The sequence below is a fragment of the Equus caballus genome, chromosome 28, assembly GCF_041296265.1.
Source record: "Equus caballus isolate H_3958 breed thoroughbred chromosome 28, TB-T2T, whole genome shotgun sequence".
Lineage (NCBI taxonomy): Eukaryota > Metazoa > Chordata > Mammalia > Perissodactyla > Equidae > Equus > Equus caballus.
In genome coordinates this window covers 44,613,860-44,641,808 of record NC_091711.1, presented here as the reverse complement: position 1 = coordinate 44,641,808, position 27,949 = coordinate 44,613,860, and the positions used below count along the sequence as shown (strand labels likewise).

At 53.1% G+C, this 27,949-nt stretch overlaps 1 protein-coding gene across 6 annotated transcripts; it reads left to right on the top strand.

The window, feature by feature from the left end:
• Positions 1 to 144: 144 nt before the first annotated feature.
• Positions 145 to 26,612, top strand: A4GALT (alpha 1,4-galactosyltransferase (P1PK blood group)). Of its 6 annotated transcripts, none has more exons than XM_070253774.1 (5): positions 392 to 474; positions 8,996 to 9,105; positions 13,846 to 13,867; positions 22,976 to 23,117; positions 24,697 to 26,612. In XM_070253774.1, exon 5 carries the CDS (start codon positions 24,742 to 24,744, stop codon positions 25,801 to 25,803), a length of 1,062 nt encoding a protein of 353 aa, XP_070109875.1. In that variant the 5' UTR covers positions 392 to 474; positions 8,996 to 9,105; positions 13,846 to 13,867; positions 22,976 to 23,117; positions 24,697 to 24,741; the 3' UTR covers positions 25,804 to 26,612. The 6 variants fall into 6 exon arrangements, with proteins under 6 accessions (XP_023487541.1, XP_070109873.1, XP_070109875.1 ...); XM_070253773.1 differs by having other exon boundaries at positions 428 to 474; positions 13,321 to 13,867; XM_023631773.2 differs by lacking the exon at positions 13,846 to 13,867 and having other exon boundaries at positions 145 to 474.
• The last annotated feature ends 1,337 nt before the right edge of the window (positions 26,613 to 27,949 follow it).

Here is a 27,949-nt window from a genome sequence, read left to right as displayed (position 1 = left end):
AAGGATACTTGGAAGTTGTGAAGATTCAAGCAAATAACCGAAATTCGGTAAAACGCTGGGTGACGCAGGCAAAGCATTTAGCACGGATCCCAGCTGGGGGTGGGGGGAGTTAATAAATGTATTCTGGGGGGGGGGGCATCAGGCAGGCCCGGAGTCAAAGGCCGACACTGCCGCTTCTCGGTTGCGGGTCGTGGAAGTGATTTAGCCGCTCTGAGCCTCAGGTTCTCATCCGTTCAATGGGGAGCTTGGGATGATGAACCCACGGAGCAGGCGGCGGGAGGCGCGGGGAGCGCGGCATACCTGTTGGCCCGCGCGCTGGTGGGGGAGTCGGGACCCAGCGGGGCGGCGGCGGGCGGTGCTGACCACGCCCCGGGCTGGAGGGCGGTGCTCCAGTCCTCTGTTCCCGAGCTCTCCCGCCGCCACCGCCGCCCGCGGGGCCCGCTGGTGCGCCGCCCGCCGCCGCGGGAGCCAGAGGTACGGGGGGCTGCGCGCAGGGCGCGGCGGGCGGGGGTGCCTGGGCACCGGGGGGGAGGGCGCTGCGGAGGGGCGGGCAGGCTCGGGCCACCTGTTCCGGAGGGACCTTCGTGTGCCTCCCCGTGACTGCGCCCCGAAGTTGAGCCCCGGCCCGCGAGGGGAGTGCGCCCGCCCCGGAGCCCTCGGGGCAGCCCCGCCCGGCCCGGGGCCGCGGTGGGAGGGGGCGACCGCGGGGACGAGAGCGGGGTCCGAGTGCCGGCTTCGCCTGCGCCGCGCTGCGACCTTGGGCGAGTCGCGCCGCCGTGTCTGGGGTCGCGGGATCGTCGCGGGAGGCCTCGCCGCCCGGCCCTGCTCGCCCCGGGCCCCCAGGGGTGCGGCCGGGGAGCGGCCGCCGGAAAGGAGGCAGCCGGGGGCCGGAGGCGTCCCTCGGGGCCTTTGGGGATGCTGAGGCTTTGGACGTGTCGAGGAGGGGGAGGGCCCTCCAGTTGGAGGAGCGGCCCGGCTCCGCGCTGGGAAGTCGGACAGTCGGGCCCCGGCGCTCCCTCTCCGGGATCCGGATCCGCGCACGACCCCTCCTTCCGGCGTCCTCCTCTCCCTCCCTCTTCTGCAGATGCGCAGGGTTGAGGCTGAGTGGGCGCACCAGGTGCTTGGGAGGTCCAGTCTCAGAGTCCGCTCCCTTTCACAGCTAGGAGCGTCCCCGTGCCTCAGTTTCCTCATCTGACCCCCGGGGGTGGAAGTTCCCACCTCCTTGCCAGACTCAGCTGAGCCTCTGGCTCCCAGAGGGTTAAAAGCCGTCTCCCCTGCACCCACTCCCTCCCAGGAGGACACCCTTCCTGTCTCCTCCAATACTGAGTGATCCATCACTGCTCTCTGCGGGGCTCTGGGGTCGCCGAAGGCCATTTCTCCCATCATTGATCAAATACCCGGAGCACCTGGTGTGCACCCACGCTGGCCCTCCTCTTCTCCAGCTGCCCAAGGCCTCCCCCTTTGTCGCCTCTTCTCAAAGAAGGGGAGCCACCCTGCCCAGGGTGACATAGCAAGGCCCAGGCTGGCCATGCCTGCACCCCGTGTCCCACAGCTGGGATCCCCTAGGGGGAGTCCCCAAATCAGGCCCAGATACAAAAGAAAAGAAGGGGAGAGTCGGGATGGAATCCTCTCTGTTCAGTTTCCTCCCAAACATGTTTCTAATGCCCCGAGGGCCTGCGCCTGCTTGTCTCCTAGGACAGCTCAGCATTAGAGGACAAACTCTGAAATGGAACTTCGCCTTAAAAAGGTGTTTTGTTTCCTTGTTCCCATCAAAGCCCTCTAGCCGCCTGGGTTAGTGGGGTTGTTCCCAGTGTGTGTGAGATGGTCCCAAGGGCGCCTGTGTGTGGCAGAGTTGGCAGAATCTTTAAGCTTACTGGGAACGTCGGGAGGCTGTGACCCACCACATCGCCACATCAGCCCCAGCCAGCAACTCCCAAACCCCCCTGGCCATGGGGGCCCCAGGTCCAGATCTCCAAGTACCCAGGGCAGCAGAGGATGCAGATCTGAGTTGGGACCAGGGCAGAGAGAGACAAGGTGGCTGCCAGGGACATTTGCGGCAAGACTGGAAGGAGGGACCGACGGGAAAGAGAAGCTTGATCCCCCCCTCCCCCGAAGCTGCTGGTCCTCCTGGTTCTTGCTGCTGGGGGATGGGGTGGATGGCTCCTCCCTCCGCCTGGCCAGCCAGGCTCTGCCCCGCTGTGCTCTCCGGAATGCACTTCCTCCCCATCAGGTGCCTCCTAGGTGTGCTCTCCCTCCTGTTGATTGCCCTGCATGTTCCCTGTCTGCCTCCCTCTCTCCTGATCGGAGGGAGGGAGCCTTGCCTGAAGCCCAGTGCTGGCCCTTAGTGAGCACAAAGTAGGTGTTCACTACACGTTGCTTCAATGAATTAACTATGAAAAAAAATCCCATATTCGCATCGCTTGGAGATAACTATTGTTAAAACTTGCCCTTTTTTTCCCCATACTTTTTAAAAATACATATTTTTTTACCTATTTTAAATATCTTGTCTATATAAGTTTTTCAAATTCCTCACCTCTCCCCAACATTATTTTTTATATTTTTCAATGCTTACATACTGTTGCATCATATTTAGTTTAGGGATTTCATTTGACAGGGCTTTTTTTTTTTTAATATTTGGCTCTTTTAGATAATGTTACATTGAATTTATGTATAAATTTTATAAATTTATATGTTGCCGGATTTTTCCTGGAAAGAGAATTAGCTGGGAGTCAGTGTCTACGAGACCTCGAGAAGGGCTCTACCTGGAGCCACTGGCTTTCCCGGGGAACTGGGTGGTTGCACGCGTCCTCGGCTGTGAGCACGCGTTTCTTGTTATTTTCTAGAAATGAAATTGCTAAGTCGAAGAGTATGAGCACCTGGGATCTTTGTGTAGTTCTTTCCTCCCAATTTTATTGAGATATAATCGGCGTACAGCACTGTATAAGTTGAAGGTGTGCAGCATAATGATTTGGCTTATGTATACTGTGAAATGATTACCACAGTATGTGTGTTTCTTACTTGTTTGAGCTCATCAGTGAAGTATCTGCCCCTTGTCTGATCTCTTTATGGCAAACGTCTTCTCCCAGGTTATCCTTTGGCTTTTATTTTTGCTGCTGCTGGTGTGTGTTTTTGAGGAGCTCTTCTTCTTTTACTTTGTGTGTGTGCTTTTTGATAAGGGAGAATTGGCTGTGTTTATGGGAAAGAACCAGAAGAGGGAGCGGTTGAGGCCCCTCAGGAGGGGCGGGTCGAAAGACTGAGATCCCAGGGGATGCAGAGGTGGGAGGGGTCCGGCTCTGGTGCAGAGGGACCTTCTGCATGGTGAGGACAGGCGCAGAGGGAGGGGGCTCAGAGGGCGCCTTATGAATTGGCTTTGATCCTCGTAGAGGGGGAGGTGGAAGAGCGGCACTGGAGAGACTGGGCTCCAGCCCCCACGTCCCCAGCTGCCTGTGCTGTTGGCTGGCCTGTTCCCCTGGAGTCCTCCCTGCTTCCCTGGGAGGGAGCAGGTGTTGTCACCCCCACTGACAGACTCCTGGAGGGTGGGGGAGTGCCTTATTCAAGGCCAGTCAGCCGATGGGCGGCAGGGCTAGTTCAGAGTAGGCCCCCCTCGCTGGCCGCATGCCCTTGCGAACCGCCTTCCTGTCCTAGCCTCCATTTCTAGTCCATATCTGGAAGCAGCATCCCTCTTCCTCCCTCTGGTACTTGGGAGTGAACGTCCCTTCCTCTTCTGTCTGCCTCTCTTTGTCTTCTGGCTACACAGACAGACCCTAGTGGGCTCAGGAGCTTCCGGCAGAAGTGGAGTTGGCCATGGGATTAGGAGAACCCGCTTCCCGTCCAGGCCGGTGCCCACACTCTCACCCACAGGAGCCCACTCTAGCTGGAACACCCAGCCTTCTGCATGTCACACCTGTGCAAAGTCTGAGCTGGGCAACCGGGAGCGAGGAGGACCGGCACCTGGGGGTGAAACAGGAAAAGGGGTCTTCACATCCTATCAACAGGCCTGATCGGAAAGAGCAGAAGCCACATAGGTATAGACACAGTTACAGATACTGTCCTGGATAAAGACACAGCCCGGGAGGCTCCCCCCGACCCCCGATCCCCCGCCCTCCAGTTGTGTACAGTCCTCATTTGCTCCTTCCTGGTGGTCGCCAAGGCAACGCCCTGAGTTGGGGGTGAGCTTCCACCGATTGAGCCTCCATAGGGGCCAGACACCGAGTTACCTGATCTCATGTCACGCTGTCTGCCTCCCATTTTACAGATGAGGACACTGAGACTCAGAGTCAAGCTCCTCTCCTTTCTCACAGTGAGTGGGGTTTAGCCCCCAGCCCCAGTGCATCCCGGGTGAACTAGGCTGGGCCACGGGCAGACTCCTTTCACCTTGCAAAAGGTGTTAGAATCCTAGCTGTGCCTCAGTTTCCTTAGCTATTAAACTGTAGTTCATAATAAGAGGATTACACTGGGAGGATTAACCGAGTTACTGCCTGAAAACCACTTTGACCAGTGGCTGTGCACGACGAGCCCTCAGAAAATACAAACCATGGAGCTCCTTGCCTCACAGGGAGCTTTTAATAAACGTGACCTCAGCTGCACCCACCCCTCCCGGGAGGGAGGGGTGGGGGGGAGAATGGGGGAAGGCGGGCACACCCTGACGGGGAGGGAGCGTGGGACATTTAAAACCTTCCTGGAGGCAAGTTAGCGGTCTGTATCTAAAACCTTAAATTACATTCCCTTTGACCCAAGAGGCTCATTTCTAGGAAGCAGTCTGTAGAAGTAACTGAGCATGCGCTGAAAGATAGAAGAGCGAAGGTCTTTACCACGGTGCTGTCTACAAGAGCAAAGAGATGAAGACCATGTTTCCAGTAATCAAAACGGGAGTGGGCAAAGCCAGGGATGGGGCTGCTGAATGAGAGATACAATGTAGCCCTGGAAAGCAGGGCGTGGAGCTGTGTTTATTGACACAACAGGAAGGGCTTAGGTGTATTTTCAAACAGCTTTATTCAGGTCTGATTTACACATCGCTGCGTGCATGCAGGTCGCTAGTTTTAGGAAATGTGTACAGTTCTGCGACCACCATTGCCACGCAGCTTTAGAGCCCGGGGGCCCAGCATATTTTTAAGTGAAAAATAAAGCAAGGTGTAGGACAGCCAGTAATGGGATTTCCTCTTGCGTGTGTCCTGTCTTCGGCTCTGTGTAAATAAACACTGCTCCCTGGGAAGGGGGCATCAGAAAACGACCGGAAAGAATAGACCAAGATGCTGACAGGGTACCCTCTGGGCCATGGTCGCGGGAAGGCTGGCCATGTCACCTGCCCCTGCCTCAAGTCTTCAGTGACTCCACACCGTCTTCAAGATATAAAGCAAAGCGGGAGGTGTCGCTGCCAGGAGGTGACTGGACCCCTACACACACACACACACACACACACACACACACACACACACACAGACACAACCCCTCTCCTACGGCTGGAGCAGACAGCCCGACCAAGTGTGATCCCATCGCCAGTTGGCTCAATGTTCATGTGCACAAATACATAGACAGTAGTCAAAGGTATGAAGACAGAACTAAAATCACCGTAACCTTTGCAGCCGGGAATAAAACCCTGGTAGCATTTTGGTGGATTCCTGTCAAATGGCTGCTCTTCTTACCTGTGATGGTTCCGAGGAAGCTGGGCGGGGCGGGTGGAGGGACTTCTTGGGAAGAGGGAAGCTCGTATTGCAGAAGCTCAGAATCCCCAGAACCTGGTGAGTTTAAGCAACAGAGAGGGATTGACTTTCCTTTCAAGTTTGTACCATCGTTTTTTAAAGGCATTGAGAGTATTGGGATGGTTTTCCTTTATCCCTCGTCACTCAGTCAGTCATCAAAGATTTATGGTGGGCCTGCTTTGTGCCAGGCCCTCCCTAATGTAACGTCATTTACGATCTCAGGCAGGATGGGCAGCGTCTAGCACAGTGCCCACATTCTTCTGTTCCCACTTTACTCCAGGGCCAAATTCACCCTGGTCATTCCCATCGGGACTCACCCTGGGGACTCCGAGGGTCGGCCCGTGCTCCAGGCTGTAGGCGAGGCCCAGAGTTTGGGGTGAGGCTGCTCACACACCCACTCATTTGGAAGGTAGCCGCGAGCACCTGCTGTGTACCCGTGTGTCCAGCACTGGGGGCACAGCCCACAGCCCGCAGTGGGAGCTGTGCTGAAATCCAGGCGACTTCCTGGACGTGGCCCACTCTGCTCGCCTAGGTCAGGAGAGACTCACAGAGGAAAGAGGGTCTGGGACTTGCAGGCACACACAGCTGGGTGCAGATCCTGCCTCCCATGCGGCATTGGGACGGTCGCCTCTCCTCTCTGCTCCTTAGTTTTCTCGGTTGTAAAATGGGGGCACAGTGGCAGACACGAGGACAAAATAAAGTAGAGCCTGAGCAGAGCTTGGCAGGGTGCAACTCCTCCTCCGTGTGGCGGTCAGGAAGTCCCTGGGCAGGGGAGGGTAGAGGGACAGTTCACAAAGGGGAGAGAGTGTTTTGCAGAAACCTGGAGTTCCTGGAGCCTGGTGGCTCGAGCAATCTGGCAGAGGTCAGCTTGGCCCGTCTGAAAGTTGTGGCGGCCTGGAGAGGGACAGGGCCTGACAGGAGGGTGCCCACAGCCCTCAGCATTGTGGGATGTGGGGACCTGGGCGGAGGCTGAGGCTGGCAGCCAGGGAGGAGGCTGGGGTGATGGGTCCCAGGACAGAGAGAGAGACAGACAGATGGAGAGACCCCCAGGGCTGTTGCCGTGGGGCTGACGAGGGAGGGAGAGACGTGTCAGCCCTCGCCCTGCCCCACGCCTCCCCCTCGCGATTATCACCACAGTCTGCTTTCTTGTTGACACACGTCCCCTGTGGGTTAGTCTCAAAAAGCAGCCAGATCTTAAAGATCTCTTTAAGACGTAAGTCACACCATAGCCCTTTCCTCCTCGAAATCTCCAGTCAGAAAGACAAGTCCTTCTGGTGGCCCTCAAAGCCCCACATGGCCTGGACCCCCCATTATCTCTCTGACCTCCTCTCCTGACACCTTTATCCTCCCACCTTGCTTACCCTGCCTTTCCATCAGCACCCCAGGCACATGTGCCCCAAGGCCTTTGCACTCGCTGATTGCCCTCCCTGGACATGCTTTCCCAAGATAGCCCTACAGCTTGCTGTCCTTCAGGTCTTGGGACAAATGTCAGCTTTTCAGAGAGGCCATCCCTGTATGAAGTAGCACCCCTGCCCCCTAGTCCTCCTAGTGCAGTTTTCCTGCTGCATTTTTCTCAGTAGCACGTGTCACTGCCGAATGTATTTCTTCACTTGTTAATTTTCTCCCACTGGAGTGTCCACTGCATGAAGCCAAAGGCTCTGTCTGCTTTGTTCACTGCGGTGTGTAGTTCCAGACCTTGGAGTGGGGCCTGGCACGTGGTAGGTGCTCGCGCATTTGTTGAGTGACTGATTGAGGTGCTGTGAGTGATGCTGAGGGCTGTGAGTGATGCTGAGTGTTAGGTTGAGCAGGAACTCTCTTCTCCGTGAATTGCCATCTCTGACCTCATGATCTGTCTGTGCCCTTGGCCTGGAACCAAGGGGCAGGTGGCCCTGAGAGACCCTAGAGAGGTCACTGAGGGCTACCTCTGATGGAGTGGACAGAACCGTGCCGGAGAGACCAGAATCGGAAGGTCTTTCTAGAAGCGTCCTTAGACATTGTCTTTTCCAAGCTCTTTATTTTACAGAGGAAGACACTGAACTTAGAATCGGGGTGCGGGGTGGGGGGAGTCGTAGTCCAAGGTCACAGAACAAGTGTGTAGAAGATAGAAACCAGGTCCCTTGCTTGGGCAACATCCGCTTAGCAAAGGACTGTTGAGGAGAACGCTCAGTATTGGCAATGCTGTGGGTTTTTGGGAGAGGGGGTGGCACTCTCTTTTGCTGCTGGTTATTTTTCATCTTTAATACAGTAAAAAAGGAGAAAGTGAGGCAGCACGGGAATTTTCTCCCACGTAGAGTGAACTCAGGACTCCTCAGTCAGGTCGCAATTTCTAGATGCCTTTTCCGTGAACATTTCATTTGCAGGTGTGGTTTTCTCCAATGGGGAGTTTTGCCGGCTCCTCGTGCCTCTGTGGTCTCTGGGCACAGCAAGTGACAACACAGGGAGCTTGTCCACACCCAGCCACGCTGGTGCCACGAGAGGTCCTGGTGTGGGCAGACATGTGCCCAGAGAGCAAATGTGTAGGGGTCCAGACTCAGGGTGACATTGCTCCCTGAACTGAACATAAAGCTCAGGAGGGTGACTTCACCCTGCCCCTGAGGAGCCGACCCCAGGCCCCCTGGTCTTCAGTCCAGCCTCCAGTGTCAAGCGCTAGTGCCCCGGGAGGAAGGGACGCCCTCAGGAAAGGGTGGAGGGTCTGAGACTTGGGGGCTGGCTAGCTGGGTACAAATCCTCTCTCTCACGGTTAGGAGCCACGCAGCGTTGGGACAGTCAGCTTCCTCTCTGGGGACCAGCGGATACTCAGGTGCTTTCATAGGAAGAGTCAGAGGCATGTGGACTTATTTTGTCCCCTCGTATCCATCGCGCTTTCTAATAGTTGCAATCAGTCACACATGGTTGAAAGTTTGCAAATGGCATCTGCCTGGGTGAGTGACCACGTTTCATCCTGGCTTTTGGGGCAGTTTAGGGATCATATACTCATTTGTTCAGAAAATATGTATTGAGCACCTGCTGTGTGCTAGAGTCCGTGCTGGGCACAAGGGACAAGACCAGGAGTAAAAGCAGCCTTGGTCCCTGCCCTCCAGGAGCTGACAGTGTTTTCCGTGGTATCTATGTCCTTGTGCTTTTAACCAGTCCCTTCAAGAAAGACCTTGGGTTGTTTCTAATCTTTTGCAATTGCGGACAAAGCTGCGACCCATACAAACGGCATTTGTATGTGGGATAAATTCGCAGAGTGGAGTTGCCTGGGGAAAGGGCAATATCTGTAATCCTAATGGATGTTCTCTTGCCCTCCACCACAGGGGTAGGACCATCGGGCATGCCTGCCAGCGGCGTGTGGGCGCGCCTGTTTCCTCACAGCCTTGTCAGGAGAAGGTGTTGGCGAAGTTTTGGATTTTTGCCAATCTGACAGGTGAGAGATGCTGAGTATTTCAATTTCCATTTCCCTTACTTACAAAAGATCGACAGTCTTGCTTACATGTTTAAGAGTCATTTTTTGCATGTATGTAAATTGTCCTTGGCCCACTTTCTTTTGGATTGTTGGTCTTTTTCTCCTTGAATTCTGGGAGCTCTTTATATATTAGGAAAATTAGACCTTTGGGATCTAGGGGCACAAAAGTTATCCCAACTTGTCATTTCTCTTTTGACTTTCTTTTTCTTTTAAGAGACCATTTAATGTTGTTTTTCCCTGAGGAAGATTCGCCCTGAGCTAACATCTATTGCCACTCTTCCTCTTTTTTTTCTTTTCCCTCCCCAAACTCAGTACATAGTTGTATATTCTAGTTGTATGTCCTTCTAGTTCTTTTATGTGAGCTGCTGCCACAGCATGACTACTGACAGACAAGTGGTGTGGTTCTGTGCCCGGGAACCTGACCTGGACCACCAAAGTAGAGCGTGCTGAACTTTAACCACTAGGCTGTCAGAGCTGGTTCTATTTTGACTTTCTTTTTTTTTTTCCTTTTTCTCCCCAAAGCACCCCCGTACATGGTTGTATATTCTTCGTTGTGGGTCCTTCTAGTTGTGGTATGTGGGACGCTGCCTCAGCGTGGTTTGACGAGCAGTGCCATGTCCGCACCCAGGATTCGAACCAACGAAACACTGGGCCGCCTGCAGTGGAGCGCACGAACTTAACCACTCGGCCACGGGGCCAGCCCTATTTTGACTTTCTTGATGGTGTTTTGGGGGAAGGCATGGGGAAGTTTGTTTTTGCCAGGAGTCAAGTTTATTCATCTTTTCTTTTATAGCTTCTAGATTTCGTACATAATTGAGAAAACTTTCCCAACTCTAAGGTTATACAGGAATTTGCCCAAGTTTTGTTCTAAACTTTTATGTGTTTTATTATTACATTTGGAGTTTATCCTGGGGCATCTTCCAAGATGTGAACCCAGCTGCTGCTTTTTCCCTAGCAGCCACTCTGCTTGGCCACCACCTGTATTAAAAGACCCATTCTGCCTTACAGATTGGAGATGCTGCCTTTACTGGATGTGCAAGTACCGTATTATTTCTGTGATGTCTTTTGTTTCATTGCCCTGTGTGTTCACATGCTAAGACTATGTTGTTTTAATTATTGGACTATGTTGTTTTAATTATTGGAATTTTATAGTATGTTTTAATACCTAAAAGGCCAGTTCTTCCTCATTTGTTCCTCTTTTTCAGTGTTTTCATGTAGGTCCTTGCTTGTTTTTCTATATGAACTTTAGAATCGATTTGTTGAATTCCAGAATCCTGTACAGTTTATGAATTGGCTTAGAGAAAATTGACGTCTTTATGAAGCTGAATCTTCTATCCAAAAATGTCCTTCCATTTGTTTGAGTTTATTTTGTGTTCTTCAGGGGCTTTGAAATTTTGCTCACAGGATTTTGAACATCTTGTTTTAAGTTGAAACCTAAGTATTGTGGTGGTGGTGGTGGTGGTTGTCAGTGGGGTCTTCTCTTTTGTTATATCTTCTGCCACTAACTGCTATTGTGTGTATACTTAAGTGTGGTGTGTGTTGTGTCCTACCACTTCCTAGTATTCTTGTGTTATTTGCAGTTTTTCAATAGTTTCCCTTGACTTTTCCAGGTATTCAATAGTATCATGAAGACAGCAATAGCTTTAACAATTTCTCTTCAGTTTTTATGCCTCTAATTTCTTTCCCTTGTCAAATTGCTTTCATGAATCCCTTCAGTATGAGTGATGGTGACAGACAGAAACCTGTGTCTTTTTCCTGCTTTCAGCAAGAGGACCCCCCTGTGTGGAGCCAAATACTCAGACTTCTCTGAGTGTGAAGCTGGCTCCTCGCTTTGGTGTTGGTATATACAATTTGTCAAGGAAATGTCCATTGCTTCCTAATTTATCCAGGAAGAGTGTTAGAAATTTAGTTCATTTTTTTTTGGCATCGCTGTGAATTACCATATGATTTTTCTTCTTATATCTATGAATACGGTGAATTATATTAATGATTGCCTAATATCGAACCATCCTTGCATTCTGGGAATAAACCTGACTTGGTTTTGATATTTTATTCTTGTAATCTACTGCTGGATTCTATTTGCTTATGCTTTATTTAGGATTTTTACAATAATATGCATAAGTGATATTGATCAGTAGGGTATCTTGTGCAATCTTTGTCAGGTTTTCGTATCTATGTAATACTTAAGAATTTTTTTTAAAGTTTTCCTTTGTATATTTTGCTATTTAACACTTTAAAAATCATTGAAGTTTTCTGTTATTTAAGTTTGCTGAAATTCGCCTCTAAAAATGTCTTTCCCTGGTGCTTTTGGGTTTTTTTCTAAATTTATGTATGTAAGTATGTGAGGAAGATTGTTGCTGAGCTAACATCCATGCCTATCTTCCTCTATTTTGTATGTAGGACGCCACCACAGCATGGCTGATGAGTGGTGTGTAGGTGCACACCTGGGATCTGAACCCCCGAACCCTGGGCTGCCAAAGCAGATCCTGCAAACTTAACCACTACGCCGCCAGGCCAGCCCGTGCTTTTGTTTCTTAATGATCTTTTATAGTTCTGTTTCTTGTGTGAAAGTTGGCCTGTCTAGACTTTCTCTTCTGAGAACAGTCTTGATTTATTTGTCTAGAAATTATTTTTTTCAGGTTTTAAATTTTATTTGCAAAGTACTATCTTATGATTAAATGTTTTTCTCTCTTTGCTTCATTGGTTACTTTCCCATTTGGCATTTCTTAGTCTGCACTGGGTGCTCTCTCTCCATCCCCCCCTCCCTTTTTTTCTTAATTAGGTTAATGGTGATTTATGTTTTCTTGAATTTTTTCCAAAGAGCCAGCTTTTGCCTTATTTCTTAGTTCTACTGCTTATCTGTTTCCTAACTTATTTCTGCTTTAATCTTTATTCTTCCCTATTCTTCCTGTTTATTTTGTGGTTCTATTTCTAACATTTTTAACCTAGTGCTTATTTATTTATTTTTATCTGTCCTGTTTTATTTGTTACATGTTTTGGAGGCTGCAAATATTCTTCTCTCTCTGCAGCTGTAGCCTATAGATTCAGACTTGTGGTGTTTTGATTATGGTTGTTTTCTATAAATCCTACAAATTCAGTTTGTATTTTCCTCTTTCAGTCAAGAATTGCCCAAGAGAAGTGGGTTTTTAAAAAAAATTTCCTGACTTTTAAATTAATTTCTAGTCATCCTGCCTTGTGATTATAAACTATCTGTATTTTTTATATTTTTGGATCTTGTCAAGGTTTTCAATATTCATGAATGTTCCGTCAGCTTTTGAAAAGAAAGTGCATTACCTATTATTAGGATAGAGAGTTTGACATAGCACAGTACCACATTGGTTCTTTTATTTAGGTCTTCTGAATTCTTATTTATGTTTGCTCTACCTGTTTCTTGGGCTGAGAGATGTGAATTAAAATCTCTTATTAGTGTGTTTCAATCTATTTATCCTAGTCTCCCTGTAATTTCTTCTTCCTGAAAATTGCTGCAGTGTTGTTTGCCGCATTGTGAACTATACCATTTAGCATTATAAGTGGCCCTTCTTTGGCTCACTTAGTGATGTGTGGCTTGAGTTCTCCTTGTCCAATATTAAGATTATGGCCCAGCTTTTTGTTTTTGTTTGTATTTGTCTTTATACTTTTGCTCATTCTTTTACTTTTAACCATTCTAGAATTCTTTGTTTGACGTACGTCTCTTGAATACAGGATAGAATTGGGTTTTGCTTGGGATCTAAACTAAAAATTTTTTTCTTTGTAAACATAAGTGAGTTAAACTTGTATACATAGAGAGAGAGAGATAGATAAGACAGATGGTTTGGTCCTCTTTCTGTCATGTTGTGTGTGTATGCACAGATGCATGTCTTTGTGCCTGTGGAAGGCTGTATTCTTTATTCTTTCAGTCTGTGGTCTGTTTGCTTTGCAGTTTAAAAAAACTGTAGTCCTTCCGATGTTTAGGAAAGCTCCTACTTTTGTTCTAGTGGCTACATTTATATTTGTACCTTCATATAATCCTCTTAGTCCTTTCTTTAGACAGTATCTACTGTTTCTCTTCTAAGAACAAAAGCAGATGTCACTTGTTTCCTCTTCCTCTGTCTTCCCCTTCCTCTTGTCACTGCACCATTTCAGCTGCTACCCTATCGGGTGGTTAGGCTTATATTCTTCTCCTTCTGATGCCTCTAGAAGTTCTCGATCCTGTGATACGCATGACAGTTGCCATTGCCTACTGACACAGTGACATGAAAACCTGAAGAAGAGATGTCAGCAGCTTAGAAGAAAGTTCTGGAGATGATAATGAAGCGCCCTTTTAAGAAATGCTGCATCACCGTGCTTGATGGCGCACGAGATGGTGCTGTGTGGGAAGACGCAGCCATCAGTCAATGAGTTGAAGTCATACAGAAGAGTTGAAGTTTCTGTGATGAAGTTTCAGGAGCATCTTACCCAATTTATTTCACTTATTTTCCTCCTTAGGTAGGCACAAGCATGAGAGGTGATTTAAAAATCTGACTGGACAATTCTTTCAAAATAAAAATTCTACATAATAAGAAAGCAAAGTGACATCATTTAATTGGCAGCTTTTTAATTTTTCAGTGGTACATTACATAATGATGCATCTTATTAGATTCAATACAATAGGGAAGCATAAGCCTCATTATTGCCACCTGTGTACTTTAAATATGCTCTAACTTTTACTATTTGATGTTTTAGGTTTTACCCCGCGCGATTAAAGGTGAGGCCAGTGTGAGCTTGTCCACTTTCCACCTTCATTCTCCCTTGCCTACCAAGTTTTTGTTAGTTGTATCATTTCTGCATTATCTGACTAGATAACGTTTTCATTGCTTTCCGTCATCCTTATTCATAGTTTTTTTTCCCCTGGATCTGCAGTTAAATATATTCACTCCTAAAACTGAAGTTATTCCAGGCAGCATTTGGTTGGCTGGCACTTATTCCTCAGTTTTCCTCAAGAAGGGCCCATAGGAACAATATTGTCTAAGGCCTTAGACTTGGAAACCATTGGTGTATTAACCTTTATATTTAAAGAACAGCATGTCTACATATTAATCTTTGGCTCACACTTTCTTTCCTTGACAGTCCTGAACATGTCGCTCCACTGTCCTCTGTCACTGACTGTTGCTTCTGAGAAAGCTGATGGCAGCCTGATTCTCTTTCCTTTGTAGATGGCTTGGTCTTTTTACATAGCTGCCTAAAAATTTAATTTTGTATCTTTCGAGTCCAATAATTTCACTAGAATATGTTTTAGGACTTACCATTCGGGGTCATTGTCCTCTCGTACATGGTGTACCTTTTCAATTCATGAAATCAAGTTTTCCCTTATTTCAGGGAAGTTTTCCTGACATTATTTTAAATATTTATTCTGCTCAATTGTTTGAGTTTTCTTCTTAGGAACTGCAGTTATACGTTTGTTGGATCTCCTTTATCTTGAATTCTTTGATCTCTTTGACTGTTCTGTGGGCTTTTGTTCCCTTTTCTCATTTTAGTCTCTGTTTCTACTTTGTGTGGAGTCTGTTCCCCCTTGTATTTCTTGTAGTTTGGTCTTCATTTCTGACATGTTTTTGTGTTTTTCTTCTGGTTCTTTCCTCAGATCCATCAGTTCTAACACATCATCTTCATGTCTTGCCTTCACTTGGTCTATCCATTTCTTCTCCAGTTATTGTATTTCTGCTTTTGAGTCTTCTTTCATAGCTGAAATGACTTATTCAACTTTTTTGTTTTTTAATTCATGCGGTGGTTTGGGATTAGAATTTTTATTTTCTCGTGGCAGTATCTTTTTAGTGAATTTTCTGTATACATAAAGAAAGATCCGTGTTCCTTTCCTTTTTCATTCTTACAGCATCTTTGTATGGGTGCTGTGTTTATTCCTTTAACAATTTTTAAAAAAAATATATTTGAATTAGTTGAATTTTCCTGGAGCAGCAATTAACAAGAGGTTTTGGTGGAAACTGGGAGAGAGGCCAGGTTATGGTTCTCTAGGCTTCTCTGCTGAAAGGCTCCCTCCTCTGCTTTTATGGGAATGGGTTGTTCCTTTTAAATATGGCCCACCCCTGGATCCACTGCTCTGTTCCCTGTCAGAACCCAACCTGGTTCAAGAGGCCACCTGCCTCCAGCCTTGAGCCCTCCTGGTTCATTCAGGCCTCAGCTCCTGCCTTTTAACATATTCACCTTCCTTGTAGAAGTGGTGGTTTCTGCCACCTTCCACTCCTGGGCCCCCTCTGTGCCCCTTCTCCCCCTGCACTGCTGTGTCTGCTGGCCTCAAGTGCTTTGGGCCACACTCACTTGCGGTTTGGAATTTATGGGATTTTCTGGCCCCTTGTTTCCCTAAAGCTGGAGCTTGTGGTTTAGTTTTCCTTTGCTCTCGTTGCTCTGTTGGACTTCAGCAGAGGAGGGAAGGTTCAGAACTAATAGTCGGCCTTATTCCTATTGGAAAAAGCAGTCCCCACCGCCCTAGTTTTTCTCTTTGTAATATTCCCCAAAGAGCGAGCCGCTGCCGGCTTGATTTCTGCCTTTGCGGGAGGAACGTTGTGTAACCTCTGCTCTGAAAACAGCCATTTTTACAAGGACCATCACCTTCTAATAACTCACTTTTACTTCTTGAATAGGAATAATATATTTATTTATGCCCCAAAAGATTCAGGCTGGGGAGGGGTGGAGGACAGGACAGCGGACCCTTCAAGCAAAGTCTAGAAGCTCTAGTTGTTTTTTCACAGCAAGGAGGGTCCACGTTCCAAGATCAAACAGCCCACCCCCTCAGTTTTATGGATGAAGAAGCTACCGTGCAGGGACAGGTCCAAGGTCACAGAGCCGATCAGAGAGAGACCCAAAAGCTGTCAGGACTGACCTGGGCTTGAGTCCTATACTCCATACATTTCCTGGCCTGACAGCCATCTGCCCCACATACCCCAAGCTTCTTTGAGCCTCAGGTTTCCGCTCAGATGTTAACTTACCAAGGAGGTTGATCAGCATATGCCGTACATCCCCATGGTTAGAACACCTGGTTAGTCCTGCTCTCCTCCCTGTTGTGCAGAAGGAATCTGAGGCCCAGAAAAGGACGGCAACTTGCCTGAGGTCACACAGCAAGTCAGGAGCAGGGTGGGGCAGACCTGGAAGCCCACCCCAGCCCCGGTGCCACTAGCTGTGGCTCTTTGGACAAGTCACTTAACTTTTCTGAAAGTTGAACAGGGGAGCAGGGGCTGGAATCACACCACTCACTGGTGGTCAGGCTGAACTAAGGCGACACGTTGACCGCAGGGCTGGGCCAGGGCTTCCTGACTCCATCAGATGCTTTCTCACCAAGCGGAAGACTGCAGTGGACTTCCCTACCCCCTCTGCATGCCGCTCTGCGTCCTCCGCCCCAGCCTCCCAGTACATATGAATCCGAGTGTCCTCTTCCTGCCTGGGCACTAGTGCCAGTGGGAGTGGGGCATCCATTTCCGCAGTTGGGGGAGCAGCCTCCTTGGGGTGGGGGCAGAAGCAGCTGCCGGCCAGGTCCTTTCAGTCCTGTCGGCCAATCTCTGGCCCCATCTGTCTGTCTCCTTCCACTGCAGTCCCGATGTGGTGTTGCAGGATCAGGGACCAAGAATGCATCCCAGTGTCTGCTGAGGGAGAGAGATGGAGGGAGAGATAGGCAAAGCTGGAGGGGCAGCAGGGAGAGAAAGAGGTGGGAGGGACAGGAAGAGAGACCCTGGCACAGAAGGCAGGAAGAAGAGACTGAGGTGGGACATTGACTGATGGGTGGGATTGATTGATTGGGGAAGTCATCAGAGGGGCGATCCTTTGCCTGAGGCTCCCTTCCTCTCTGGTTGGGGTGTGCCACCCTCTGATTCAGAGAACAAGGTCCCGGCAGCTGCCATCTCCGGCCAGTGGTGTGGGTCCACACGGAGCACGTGTTGTCAGCCAGGAAGGAGGAGAATGCCCCTCTGGCAGTGCCTTGGCTCCTCGCCCTCCATCAGCCCGTCGCCTGCCAGACTGCGGTTTCCAAACCACCCCCACCAACAGCAGCGCCGGCCAGGGCCAAGTGCTGGTAGAGGCTGTGCAGTACCCAGGGCAGACGCCTGCATCCCCTGAGGCCAGGTCCTGAGCTGGGGCCCGGCCCCCAGAGTCGCGCGGGGGACACTGGAGTATCTGTAACCCTGACGTCTGATCTTATGCACTGGTGTGAGAGCTGAGTTCCGGTCCTGCCTCCACTGCCAATTCTCTGTGGGTTTGGGCATCAGTCCCCTTCCTCAGTGTCCCCCTCTTTGGTGTCTGGAGTAAGAGTTTGGGCCAGATTGTCTCCAGTTTGGGATGGTCTGTGGCTCCTAAACCCAGTAAGTGCCGGAGAGCTTCTGCCCCACGTTTGCTTGGTCCTGTGCGTGTCTTCTCCCTCGAGCCGGTCAGCAGCATCTGTGGCATCTTCTAAGCTCTACAGGAGGGGAGCTTGGGGCTCTGCCGTGTGTGACCTCCTGTTTGGACTCATGCCTCCTGAGTGTCTGCTTCTCACTGGGCGTCTCGGGAAAATCTCCCAGCGGCTCTGCAAGAACCCCGAGGTCGTCTCCCTGTTATAGGTGAGGGAACAGGGGCGAGTGTCAATCAGCTGACGGGCAGTCCCTAGTGGAGCGAGAACGCAAGCACCCCAGATACCAAAACCGAGGCCCCGGCATACTGCCACGCGAAGAATATCTTAAAATCTTGTGGTCGTGGTTTTCTGTCATACGAAGGATGAGTGAATACGTTTTCTTCATAAAAAACAATCAAATTTTATGGATCAAACTAAAACGCCCCTTGACTACCACCCTCAATCCTGACCCTGTCCCCAGAGATGGCCCCTCTATGTTTGGTATGGACTCCCGCCCTCTTGTGTGTGTGTGTGTGTGTGTGTGTGTGTGTGTGTGTGTGTGTGTGTACTGATGATGTGACTGAGAAGTCCAGGAGTGGATCGGCTTCAGGCGTAGCAGGATCCAGGTGTAGAGACAACGTGGCCATGCATCTCTTCTGCTCCATCTCTTGGCTCTGCTTGCCTCTGGGCCAGCTTCATTCTCAGGCAGGCCCCTCCCTCCTGGCTCACATCTTAGCAATCCCATTGGAAAGCACTTGCCTCCACTTGGCCTGGATTGGGTTACATGCCCTCTATGAACCAATCACTGTGGCCAGGAGAATGTGATACAGTCATTAGCCAGACCTGAATCCTGTGCCCACCCCCAAAGCTAGGGAGTGGGGTCTGTGGGGCAGGGGTCCTTCCCCCAGAGGAACTGTTATATAACAGATAACACTGTTATCTGTTATATGCTGTTACCAGAAGAAGGGGGAATGAATGCCTGGCAGACAAAACCAGCAGACGGCCGCCCCGTCTCCACTGGGAACCCTCAGTGCATGTGACTTCTGACCATTTTCCCCTGCCGTGCAGAGGCCTCCCCAGGCATGTTCTCCTTGGAGCTGTCATTTCAGTGATGTTCAAGGCAACGTGTGACCCCAGAGTTGTGGGGCCTGGGATGAGAGACTCCTGGAGAAGGTATGAGATGATCCTTTTCGTCTGCCTCGCCCTGGCCTGGCCTCCACCACAGGTCCCTGGGTCTGAGCCCAGGACCCAGTTTAGCCTCTGCCCCAGACTCCAAGATGTCCTTGCTGACTTATTCCCCAAGCGACCTGTGATCTGGGCGCTGGTGCTACCCCACTGCGACAGAGCAGGAACCGGAGGCTCAGAGAGGATCTTGTCTTGCCCAAGGCCACACACCGCGGGCGCAGGCCCAGGAGGAGGCTTGGTGGGCTCGTGTGGGTCTGCGTCCCCTCTGGCTCAGAGGAGGAACGTAGCCTACCTGTGGTCACACGACTGAGGATGGCACAGCTGGGGTTGGAGCCCTAGTCTGACCCTGGGGCTGGAGCCTTGCCACCTAAAGGATCTAGGATCCCAGGCCAAGAGGAGTTGCCCCACTGCAGCCTGGCCCTGTGCACTGGCCAGTTCCTCATCTGCGGCTTGGCAACCCCCGCAGAATCCCGCATGGACACTGATGTGGGGCCCCTCACTCAGATATTGCTGGGTCTGCTGCTTCCCCCCACAGCCCACCCAGCCCTGACTTTGCTCCTCACCATCCAGTTCCCTGACCTCCTGGTTTGTCCCTGAGACCCCGAGACCCTGAGGAGAGCAGAAAGAGCACCTGGCTCCCCCGAGATCCTTCCTTTGTCCTACCAGTGTTTGTTGAGCGCCCACTGTCTGCTGGGCCCTGTGCAAGCCCTGGGGGTGGAAATTAGTAAGACAGGTGAGCTGCTGCACCCTTACGACTCTGAGAGCCGTACACGAACAAGACCATTTCCAGAGGATGGGGGGCCCCTCACCCAGGGAAAAGCCTGTGTCCAGTGTGGGTCAGTGTGGTACAGGCCTCACCCTCGTTTGGAACGAACGTCTCTGAAGTCCGTGCCAGCTCCAGGGCTCCCGTGGGACCAGCTGAGGCCTCCAGTGGGGCCGCCTCACAGCCCCGCTCTCCCTCTGCCTTGTCCTGGGTCCCCCACCCTCACAGGGACCCAGGCACTCCCCAGTCCCTTCAGATGTCTCTCCGAGTCTCAGCCTGCTTCCCGGGACAGGCTCGGGACCCAGGCCCTGAGGGAAACGCCTGGGTGATGGGAGTGGAGGGTGGCCTCTGCAGAGGGGACCCTTGCGGCCGAGACTCCAAGACGTCTGTGCACAGAGGGTGAGGCAGCCAACCTCAGACTCCGGAGTCAGACCCTGGGTTCCAATCTCGGCTCCCTTTCAACCCTTTGTGTGACCTTGGGCAAGTCACTCTACAGCCCCAGGCCTCAATGTCCTTGTCAGTCCTTGTCAGTGACTTGAGAACAGAGCTTCCTTCTTCACAGGGTGGTTCTGAGGCTCCAGGACAGAGAAACATGGAAGGGGGTATAGTGGGATGAATAATGGCCTCAGAGAAGATCTGTGGTGCCCTAGCCCCCTGAGCCTGTGAAGGTGACCTCATTAGGGAGAGAGGTCTTTGCAGAAGTTATTAAGTCAAGGATCCTGAGAGGAGGAAATAGCCTGGATTACCCAGGTGGGCCGTACCAGCCTCATTTCCTCCTCTCAGGATCCTTGACTTAATACCTCCTGCAAAGACCTCTCTCCCTAACCAGGTCACATTCACAGGCTCAGGAGGTGGGCATGACAGACCTATTGCCCAGGTGGGCCGTAAATCCAATGACAGGATGAGGATCAGAGGCAGAGGAGCAGAAGACCCAGACACACCAAAGAGAAGCCCTTGTGAAGATGGGGCAGAGGCTGAGTGGTGTAGCCACGAGCCTGGGAACGCCTGGAGCCACCGGAAGCTGGCAGAGGCAAGGAACAGGTTCTCCCCTAGAACCTAAGAGGGCGTGTGGCCTTGCTGACACCCGGATTTTAGACTGCCACCTTCTAGACCGCTGAGAACACAGGCATCTGTTTTAAGCCCCAGAGTCTGTGGTCATTGGCTTCGGCAGCCGCGGGAAACTATAGGGGGAGCTGGACCCGAGGTGGTCCCTTCCTCTGTCTGCACTGTCTTCTGGGTCGAGACCTCTGCTGAGAGGTGTCCTCCTGCAGCATCTCTAGGAAGGCCGCTAGGGTACTGGGCACTCCCTGCAGAGGGGCAGGAGGGCTCCCTGAGCCGCCCCTGCTGGAGGCCTGGGTCCCTGCACCGGCTCCACCCTCCACTGCTGCGGGACCTTTGCCAAGTCGTTTTCCCTCTCTGGGCCTCTGTGTCCCCATTGGAACATCAGAATCTCCAAGGGCCCAGCTCTGGCACTGAGAGCCGCTTGGTGAGTGTTCAGCCTGGGAGTGGGGTTCGGTGTGGACCGTGTTGGACCATCACCGTGACTCTGTTCTGTTTGGGTCATGAGCTTGGCCAGACACGGGAGCCCAGAGAGGGGCAGAGGTGGGGGCAGGCCATGAAGCGGGGGCGAGCGACAGGTAAGGGAGCCTTTCCCAGACACGTGAGTCTCGTCCCCTGATGCCAGTGCCCCCGAGGTGAGGTCTGCAGGGCTGGTGCTGAGGGCCAGGCCAGCAGGGTCTGCCTCCACTTCTCACCCTCACTTCCTGCCTGAGATGGATCCTGGGGGTCCTGACCATGGGGAGCCACGGAAGGGCCTAGAGCGGGGATGTGCCACAGTTAACGTGCTAACTGGAGCTATCTCCCTGGTGCAGGGCTGGAAGTAGTGGGCAGGAGGAGGAGGCGGTGATGTGCCAGGCTCAACTGATGAGGGTCAAGATTTGGGCCGTTGCTGCAAGGCCCATGCAGGGGGGCCAGGAGCATGCTTTGGCCCTGAGGTCACACGGGTATTGGGCTGTGGCCAACTTGGCCCCATACACAGTTTCTATTCCTGGGTCTTGGGCTCTGGCACCAAATATGGCGCTGCTCACATCTGGCACCTTCTTCCGTGGCAGGCCCGGGCTCAGGCAGCGCATCCCACCTCCCCGACGGGCCCAGACTCCACCCGCCCCACTCCATGGTGGAACCAGATCACCCCAGCGCCACCCCCAACCTCAGCAGCCGAAGCCTTGCTCCATCCAACTGTCTGTCTGTCCACTCCTCAGCGTGGTTCACATTGGGTTAAAAATACTCAGGACCGAAATAGCCTCTCTCCCAGCAGGAAAAACCGGGGCCAGGGGAACACACGGTTCTCGGTTCACGCCACGGCTCTGTCGCCCGCTCGTTTGGTGACTCGTGGATTTGCCCATTCACTGACTTGCTCACTCATTAATTCGCTCCCTCCTTAACGCACTGATCATTCATTGATTCCCTCACTCACTCATTGATTCGCTCACTCATTGACTCACTCCTTCATTCACTCACTTGCTCCTTCCCTCATCTCGCACACGCGGAGTCCCTCAATGTTCAGTATCTATCGAGAGCTGGGCACTATTCTAGATGTTGAACAAAACACAAAAAATACCTGTCCTCATGGGGTTATGTTCCAAATAAATAACCAAAACAAATGAGTACGAAAATGCACAGGATGTCAGAGTCAGTACTGGAGGAAATAAACTGAAGTCAGAGGCTATGAAGTGATAGGGGTCGGGATTTTAGGGGGAACCTAGGGAGGGCCCATGAGAAGGTGACTTTGAGGGAAGTGAGGGGACAAGCCACATGGATGTCTGCGGGAAGAGCGGTGCAAGCAGGGGAAGAGCAGGTACAAAGGTCCTGAGACGGCAGCAAGGGGGGTGGGTGTGAGAAAGAGCAAGGAGGCCAGGAGGTGTGGCTGGGGCAGAGCTGACGATGGGGAGAGAAGTGGGTGTGAGGTCAGGGGTCGAGGGATGCGCAGGACCGGTGAACCTCGGCCCTCCCACATGACTCAGGGTCTGAGCAGAGGAATGATGTGGCCTGACTTGTATTTTTAAAATTTCCCTCTGGCTGCTGCTGAGTGAGTCAGAAACAGTCACTTTCCTACTATGTGAGAGTGAGTCAGTTTCCTGTATGCCTACTGGGTGCTAGGCACTGAGTTGGGCACCAGGGAGAGGTGTGCAGGCCCCCGTGGCGCTTATGGAGCTCCATCTGGTTAACTCCCTTCCCATCGAGCATCACCTCCCCTGGGAAGCCACTTTCTCCCCCCTCTGCTGGCCTCTTTGCTCCATGTCAGCTGTCTTCCCTCTGGTGTATTGTCCTGTCTTTTTCCAAATGGTGTCATCAGGCTGAGCATTCCTCTCGGGCGGACGGGCGGGGCTGTGCCTGACTCTCCCCTCCTCCCAGCTGAGTTCCCTGAGTGGCCGAGAGAGTGAAGGAGTCACTGAACAAAGGACCCCAGGCACAGCTAGCTGGGCCTGTGTGGCTGGGGGACAAGGCCTCAGGGAAACTGCGACCCGCCTCACTCTGTCTCTCGCCATCTTTTCCAGATGGATTTGCGGGTGCAGAGAGCGTGTGGAAGGGCCGTGTCCGTGTTGGCAGAGAAGGTTGGCTGCTGAGCCGGGGCGTGTCTGCAGGAGGCCTGCCAGGCTGCCTGGATCCCTGCCTCACCGCCATGGGCCGCCCAGGCTGGTCAGTGCTCTGCCCTCGGCCCTGGGGAGAGCTGGGCCCAACTGCTCAAGTCCCAGGCCCCTGGCACCCTCCTCAGGCAGTGAGACCTGTGTGTCCTGGGGAGGGATTGGCTGTGGCTCCCTTGGCCCCCAGGCTGCCCCCGGTCCCTCCACCCCTTTGTGCCTGGGTTTCCTGGCTCAAAAGTGGAAATGATACAACTGGCCCCTGGGGTTCCTGAGGGCCAGAGGGGATGTGAGTTTGACACCGAGCGCTTCGGAGGCCCTAAGTGAGCGGCGGCTGGGACTCTGTTAACAGTGAGTACCATCTGGGTCCATGTGCGCTGAGGCCCGGAAGCGCCAGGCGTGTTCGCACCTTTGCTGTCCGGTCTCGCTCCCGGGCAGGATGGTGGAGTGATGAGAGCATGGACTCTGGAGCCGGTGGCCTGGGTTCAAACGCCTGCCCTGACACTTGCCGGCCCTGCGACTCTGCTTGAATTACTGGATTTCCCTGTGCCTCAGTTTCTTCTCCTGTGAAGTGGGGGTGATATTTGCCACTGCAGAGCGTGGCTGTAGGGGTTGAAGGAGTTAATCTGTGTGAAATGCTGAGGACTCCGCCCGCCACGTGTGCGGTAGACAGTCAATATTTATTAAATGAATGAACAGATGAACCGACACAAACCTTCAGGGGGTTCCAGTGTTCCTGTCCTGCAGGTGGGAAGATCGAGGCTCACAGAGCTGAGTGGTTTGCCCCAGGTCGCACAGCTGGTTCAGGCAGAGCTGGGGACCCACACATCCCAGGCATTCACACAGTCCCACCCTCGGGGACAGGGCCCACGCCTGTCTCATTCCTCCCAGCCACCTGCAGGGCACCCAGGAGTGTTCTTGGCTCCTGGGTAAGTGGGCGTGACCAGGACTGAGTGAGGGTCCCAGGGCGGCAGTATGAGTCAAGGTCACAGACTGCAGTCCCTTTCCCCTCCAGGCCTGTGTCTATGAGACACACAGCCCAGGGCAGGGGCTAGGGAAGCCAGGGGCTCAGGAGACCCCGTTGTGTGGGCCAAGGGCTTCAGGACCCAGCAGCATCCTCATGGGCCTGGAGCTCTCCCGTCCTCCTGTGAGCGAGCTCGCATGCCAGCGCCCAGGCCCGCCGAGGCTGCCGGGTAGTCCGTCCTCTCGGACAAGCTCCAGGCCTGGTTCGTGGAACTGAATGGAGCTGAGGGGTGGATGCCCTGGGCCTCGAATCACAGGCTGCCAGGCTGGCAGGCTGAGGGGGATAGGCCTTGCCAGGCAGAAGCCTGTGTGCCACAAAGGCATCAATCTGACAACCCTTGCACATGTCAGACCCTGGGCCGGTGATGGCCTCAGATTGTAGGTGGCCTTGGGGAGCTCACAGGTGTCTCACAGAGAGGGAAGGGGACCCTGCACAGATCTCAGTCCTGGCCCACTGCTCCTGTTTTACAGCTGAGGGAGGAGAGGGCCTCTGAGAAGCTGCAGGCCCCTGGGCTCTGGGAGCCCGCGTTGGCTGTGGCTGGTGTTATTAGGAAGCCTTTTTCCTGGCTTGGGATGCCAACAGCCTGCCCGACTGTGGTGCTCATCTCTTGCAGAGCAGCCAGTTCCTGCTGGAGGCTCCTGGTGTCATCTGGGGGACCATGTCCAGGACCCCCAACTGTCTGCTGCAGCTGCTCTGGGGTGCATCGAGGCAGCGGGTCTACACCCTGTTCATCATCGGCTTCAAGTTCATCTTTTTCGTCTCTGTCATGATCTACTGGCACATTCTGGGAGAGCCCAGGGGCCAAGGACAATTCTTTAACCTGCCTGTTGACATCGCCTGCCCCCGCTTGGTCCCCCCGCCACCGCCCTCTAGCACCCCCGCTCTGCACAACATCTTCTTCTTGGAGACCTCAGACCGGACCAACCCCAACTTCCTGTTCATGTGCTCAGTGGAGTCGGCGGCCAGGGCCCACCCCGAGTCCCGGGTGGAGGTCCTGATGAAGGGGCTGCCTGGTGGCAATGCCTCCCTCCCCCGGCACCTGGGCCTCTCTCTTCTGAGCTGCTTCCCCAACGTCCGGATACTCCCGCTGGACCTGGAGGGGCTGTTCCGGGACACGCCCCTGGCGGCCTGGCACGAGGCGGCGTGGCGGCGCTGGGAGCCCTACCTGCTGCCCGTGCTCTCCGACGCCGCCAGGATCGCGCTCATGTGGAAGTTCGGCGGCATCTACTTGGACACGGACTTCGTCGTCCTCAAGAACCTACGGAACCTGACCAATGTGCTGGGCACTCAGTCCCGCTATGTCCTCAATGGTGCCTTCCTGGCCTTTGAGCGCCAGCACGAGTTCATGGCGCTGTGCATGCGTGACTTCGTAGCCCACTATAACGGCTGGATCTGGGGCCACCAGGGCCCACAGCTGCTCACGCGGGTCTTCAAGAAGTGGTGTGGCATCCGCAGCCTGGATGAGAGCCATGCGTGCCGCGGTGTCACCACCCTGCCACCCGAGGCCTTTTACCCCATCCCCTGGCAGAACTGGAAGAAGTACTTTGAGGATGTCAGCCCCGAGGAGCTGTCCCGGCTGCTCAACGCCACGTACGCCGTGCACGTGTGGAACAAGAAGAGCCAGGGCACACGCTTTGAGGCCACGTCCAGGGCGCTGCTGGCCCAGCTCCACGCCCGCTACTGTCCCACGACGCACGAGGTGATGAAGATGTACTTGTGAGGGGCCTGCCCGGCCACCTCCCCTGCCCCGTCGTCTGATGGAGAAGGGCTCTTGGCCACCCTTCCTGGGGAGGCGAGAGGGGAGGGCCGGAGAGGGCAGCCTGAGCCGCAGCAGGCCGGGATTTGGGACAGGCTGTGGGGGGACAGAGAACCGTCAGCCCCAGAGGTGTTCTTGGAGGACGTGCTGTGGATCCTGGGATCCGCTCACTTCAAGCCAGTGTGAGGCTGGCGGGACACCCCCTAGGCCAGTGCACTGTCTCAGGGTAAAGGTGACCAGTGATGGGGGAGGGCTCCAGCCAGAACCAGCTGGAGAGAGCTGGGGGAGTGCCTGGGTCTTCTAGACAACACCCAAGAGCGGTGACCATCGAAGCATCTTCCAGGGCGGCTCAGGGAAGCCAGGCTGGTTGGGGCCGAGGTGCTGGTGAGGGACGCACACAGAAGCCCCAGGAAAGGGGATGGGAAGGAGGGAGGAGCTCCAAGAGCTTAGCAGGCGGGGCGGCGGCCTGTGGGAGAGGGGGCTGCAAACGCAGCCCCGAGAGCCCCGGGGCAGGGGATTTGCTATTCCCTGGTTTGCGTTTCTTTTTGTTGGGCTGAGGCCGGGAGAGCTGGCCGAGGAGCATTTTGGGGACAGCCCTCTGGCCCATCCCATCCTTCCTTTCCAGAAGATGTCGCAAGGGGGACATGTGTCAGCTGCCTGCTCCAGGGCCCTGGGGGCATGGAGTTCTTTTGGCTTGGGAAAAGCATTTTAAAGAAAACTCCCTCCGCCTGCCGGTGACAGACACAGGAGAATAATAAATATAATGAAAGTGACTCACTGGCGTCTAGTGAGTTGTGGCTGGTGAAAAACGTTCACTCACACAGCCCTTATTAGCCCCGCTTTGGGGATGGGGAAGCAGCAGGGCTGGAGGAGGTGGGGTCCTGCCTGAGGTCTTGCTGCTACATCTGCCAGAGTTCTCGGGACCTGGCAGCCGGCGGGCCCACGACCCAGGTGCTGGAGGCTGCGCTGGGGAGTGGAGGGGCCTGCTCTCCCACCTCACTCTCCAAGGCTCACAAGCAGCCTGGGTTGGGTCCCGCCAGCACCCCCACCCCCACTTCTTAATGAGCCTGAATCTGTTTTAACCTAAACGGGGTCAAATGAGGACATGGGAGGAGCCAGCTCCTCCACTGGCGTAGGGGTGTGCCACCACCAAGCCTGGAGGAGGCCCCAGAGAGGGGGGGCCTGCCTCACCCTGGATGCCTGGCCAAGATCCTGAGAGAGCCCAGAAGTGCCCTCTGGCAGCCCCCGGGCTGGGCCAGTAGGAAATCTGCTGTCCGCGCAGCGAGGCCCGGCTCCTTCACCATGAGGAGCAGCGTCTGGAGCTGGGCGCTCTGGCCAGGCGGGAGAAGCCCTCCCCTGCAGGACCACGGGTGCTGCCAGGCGCTCTGGGGCTCAGCAGCCCGCCCTTTTTTTAGAGGCCTCTGGATTCTGCTTGCAGACAGTCTTGGGCAGCCTGGTAAGGAGGGGAGCTCCCTGGCTCTGGGGGTATTCAAAAACAGGTGATGTTTTTGACGAAAACAGTGGATTATATGTCAGTTATTTCTCCAACTACAACATCATCTCACCTATCTTTTAAATTTTTTAAAAAATGGGCAAGTTTTACTTTAAGAATACAAATACTATATGTAACTATATGTGCTTAAGCAAGTGAGCTGACCTCTTAGGGTCAAGCACTGTTTGATTAGTCATTTGGCCATCATATAGTGAGGGGCTGCCATGTGTCAGCATATAGAGGTGAAACAGGCACATGTCCCTCCCTTACCCTAAACTCTTCTATGGCTCCCTGTTGCCTAAGGAACAAAGCCTAACTCTTAGGCTCGGCATTCAAGGCCCTCCTGGATCTGGCCCTGCCTCCCTCTCCAGCTTTGAGTATTGCCCTCCAGCCACACTAAACTGCAAATTCTTGCCTCCCTTCCCCACCCTGACGTTCACCTGTCGATACCCTCAGTGCCTTTGCTGCTGCCTGCAAGGCCCTTCCCCACCATCCTTGTCCACAAACTCCTCCTGTTCTTCCCCGTGAGGTCCATGTCCCCTCTAGGAACCCTTCCCTGACTGCCCCTCCAGCCCCAGCTCCCAGGCATCCTCCATGGCTGTTGAATGCTTGGCCTGT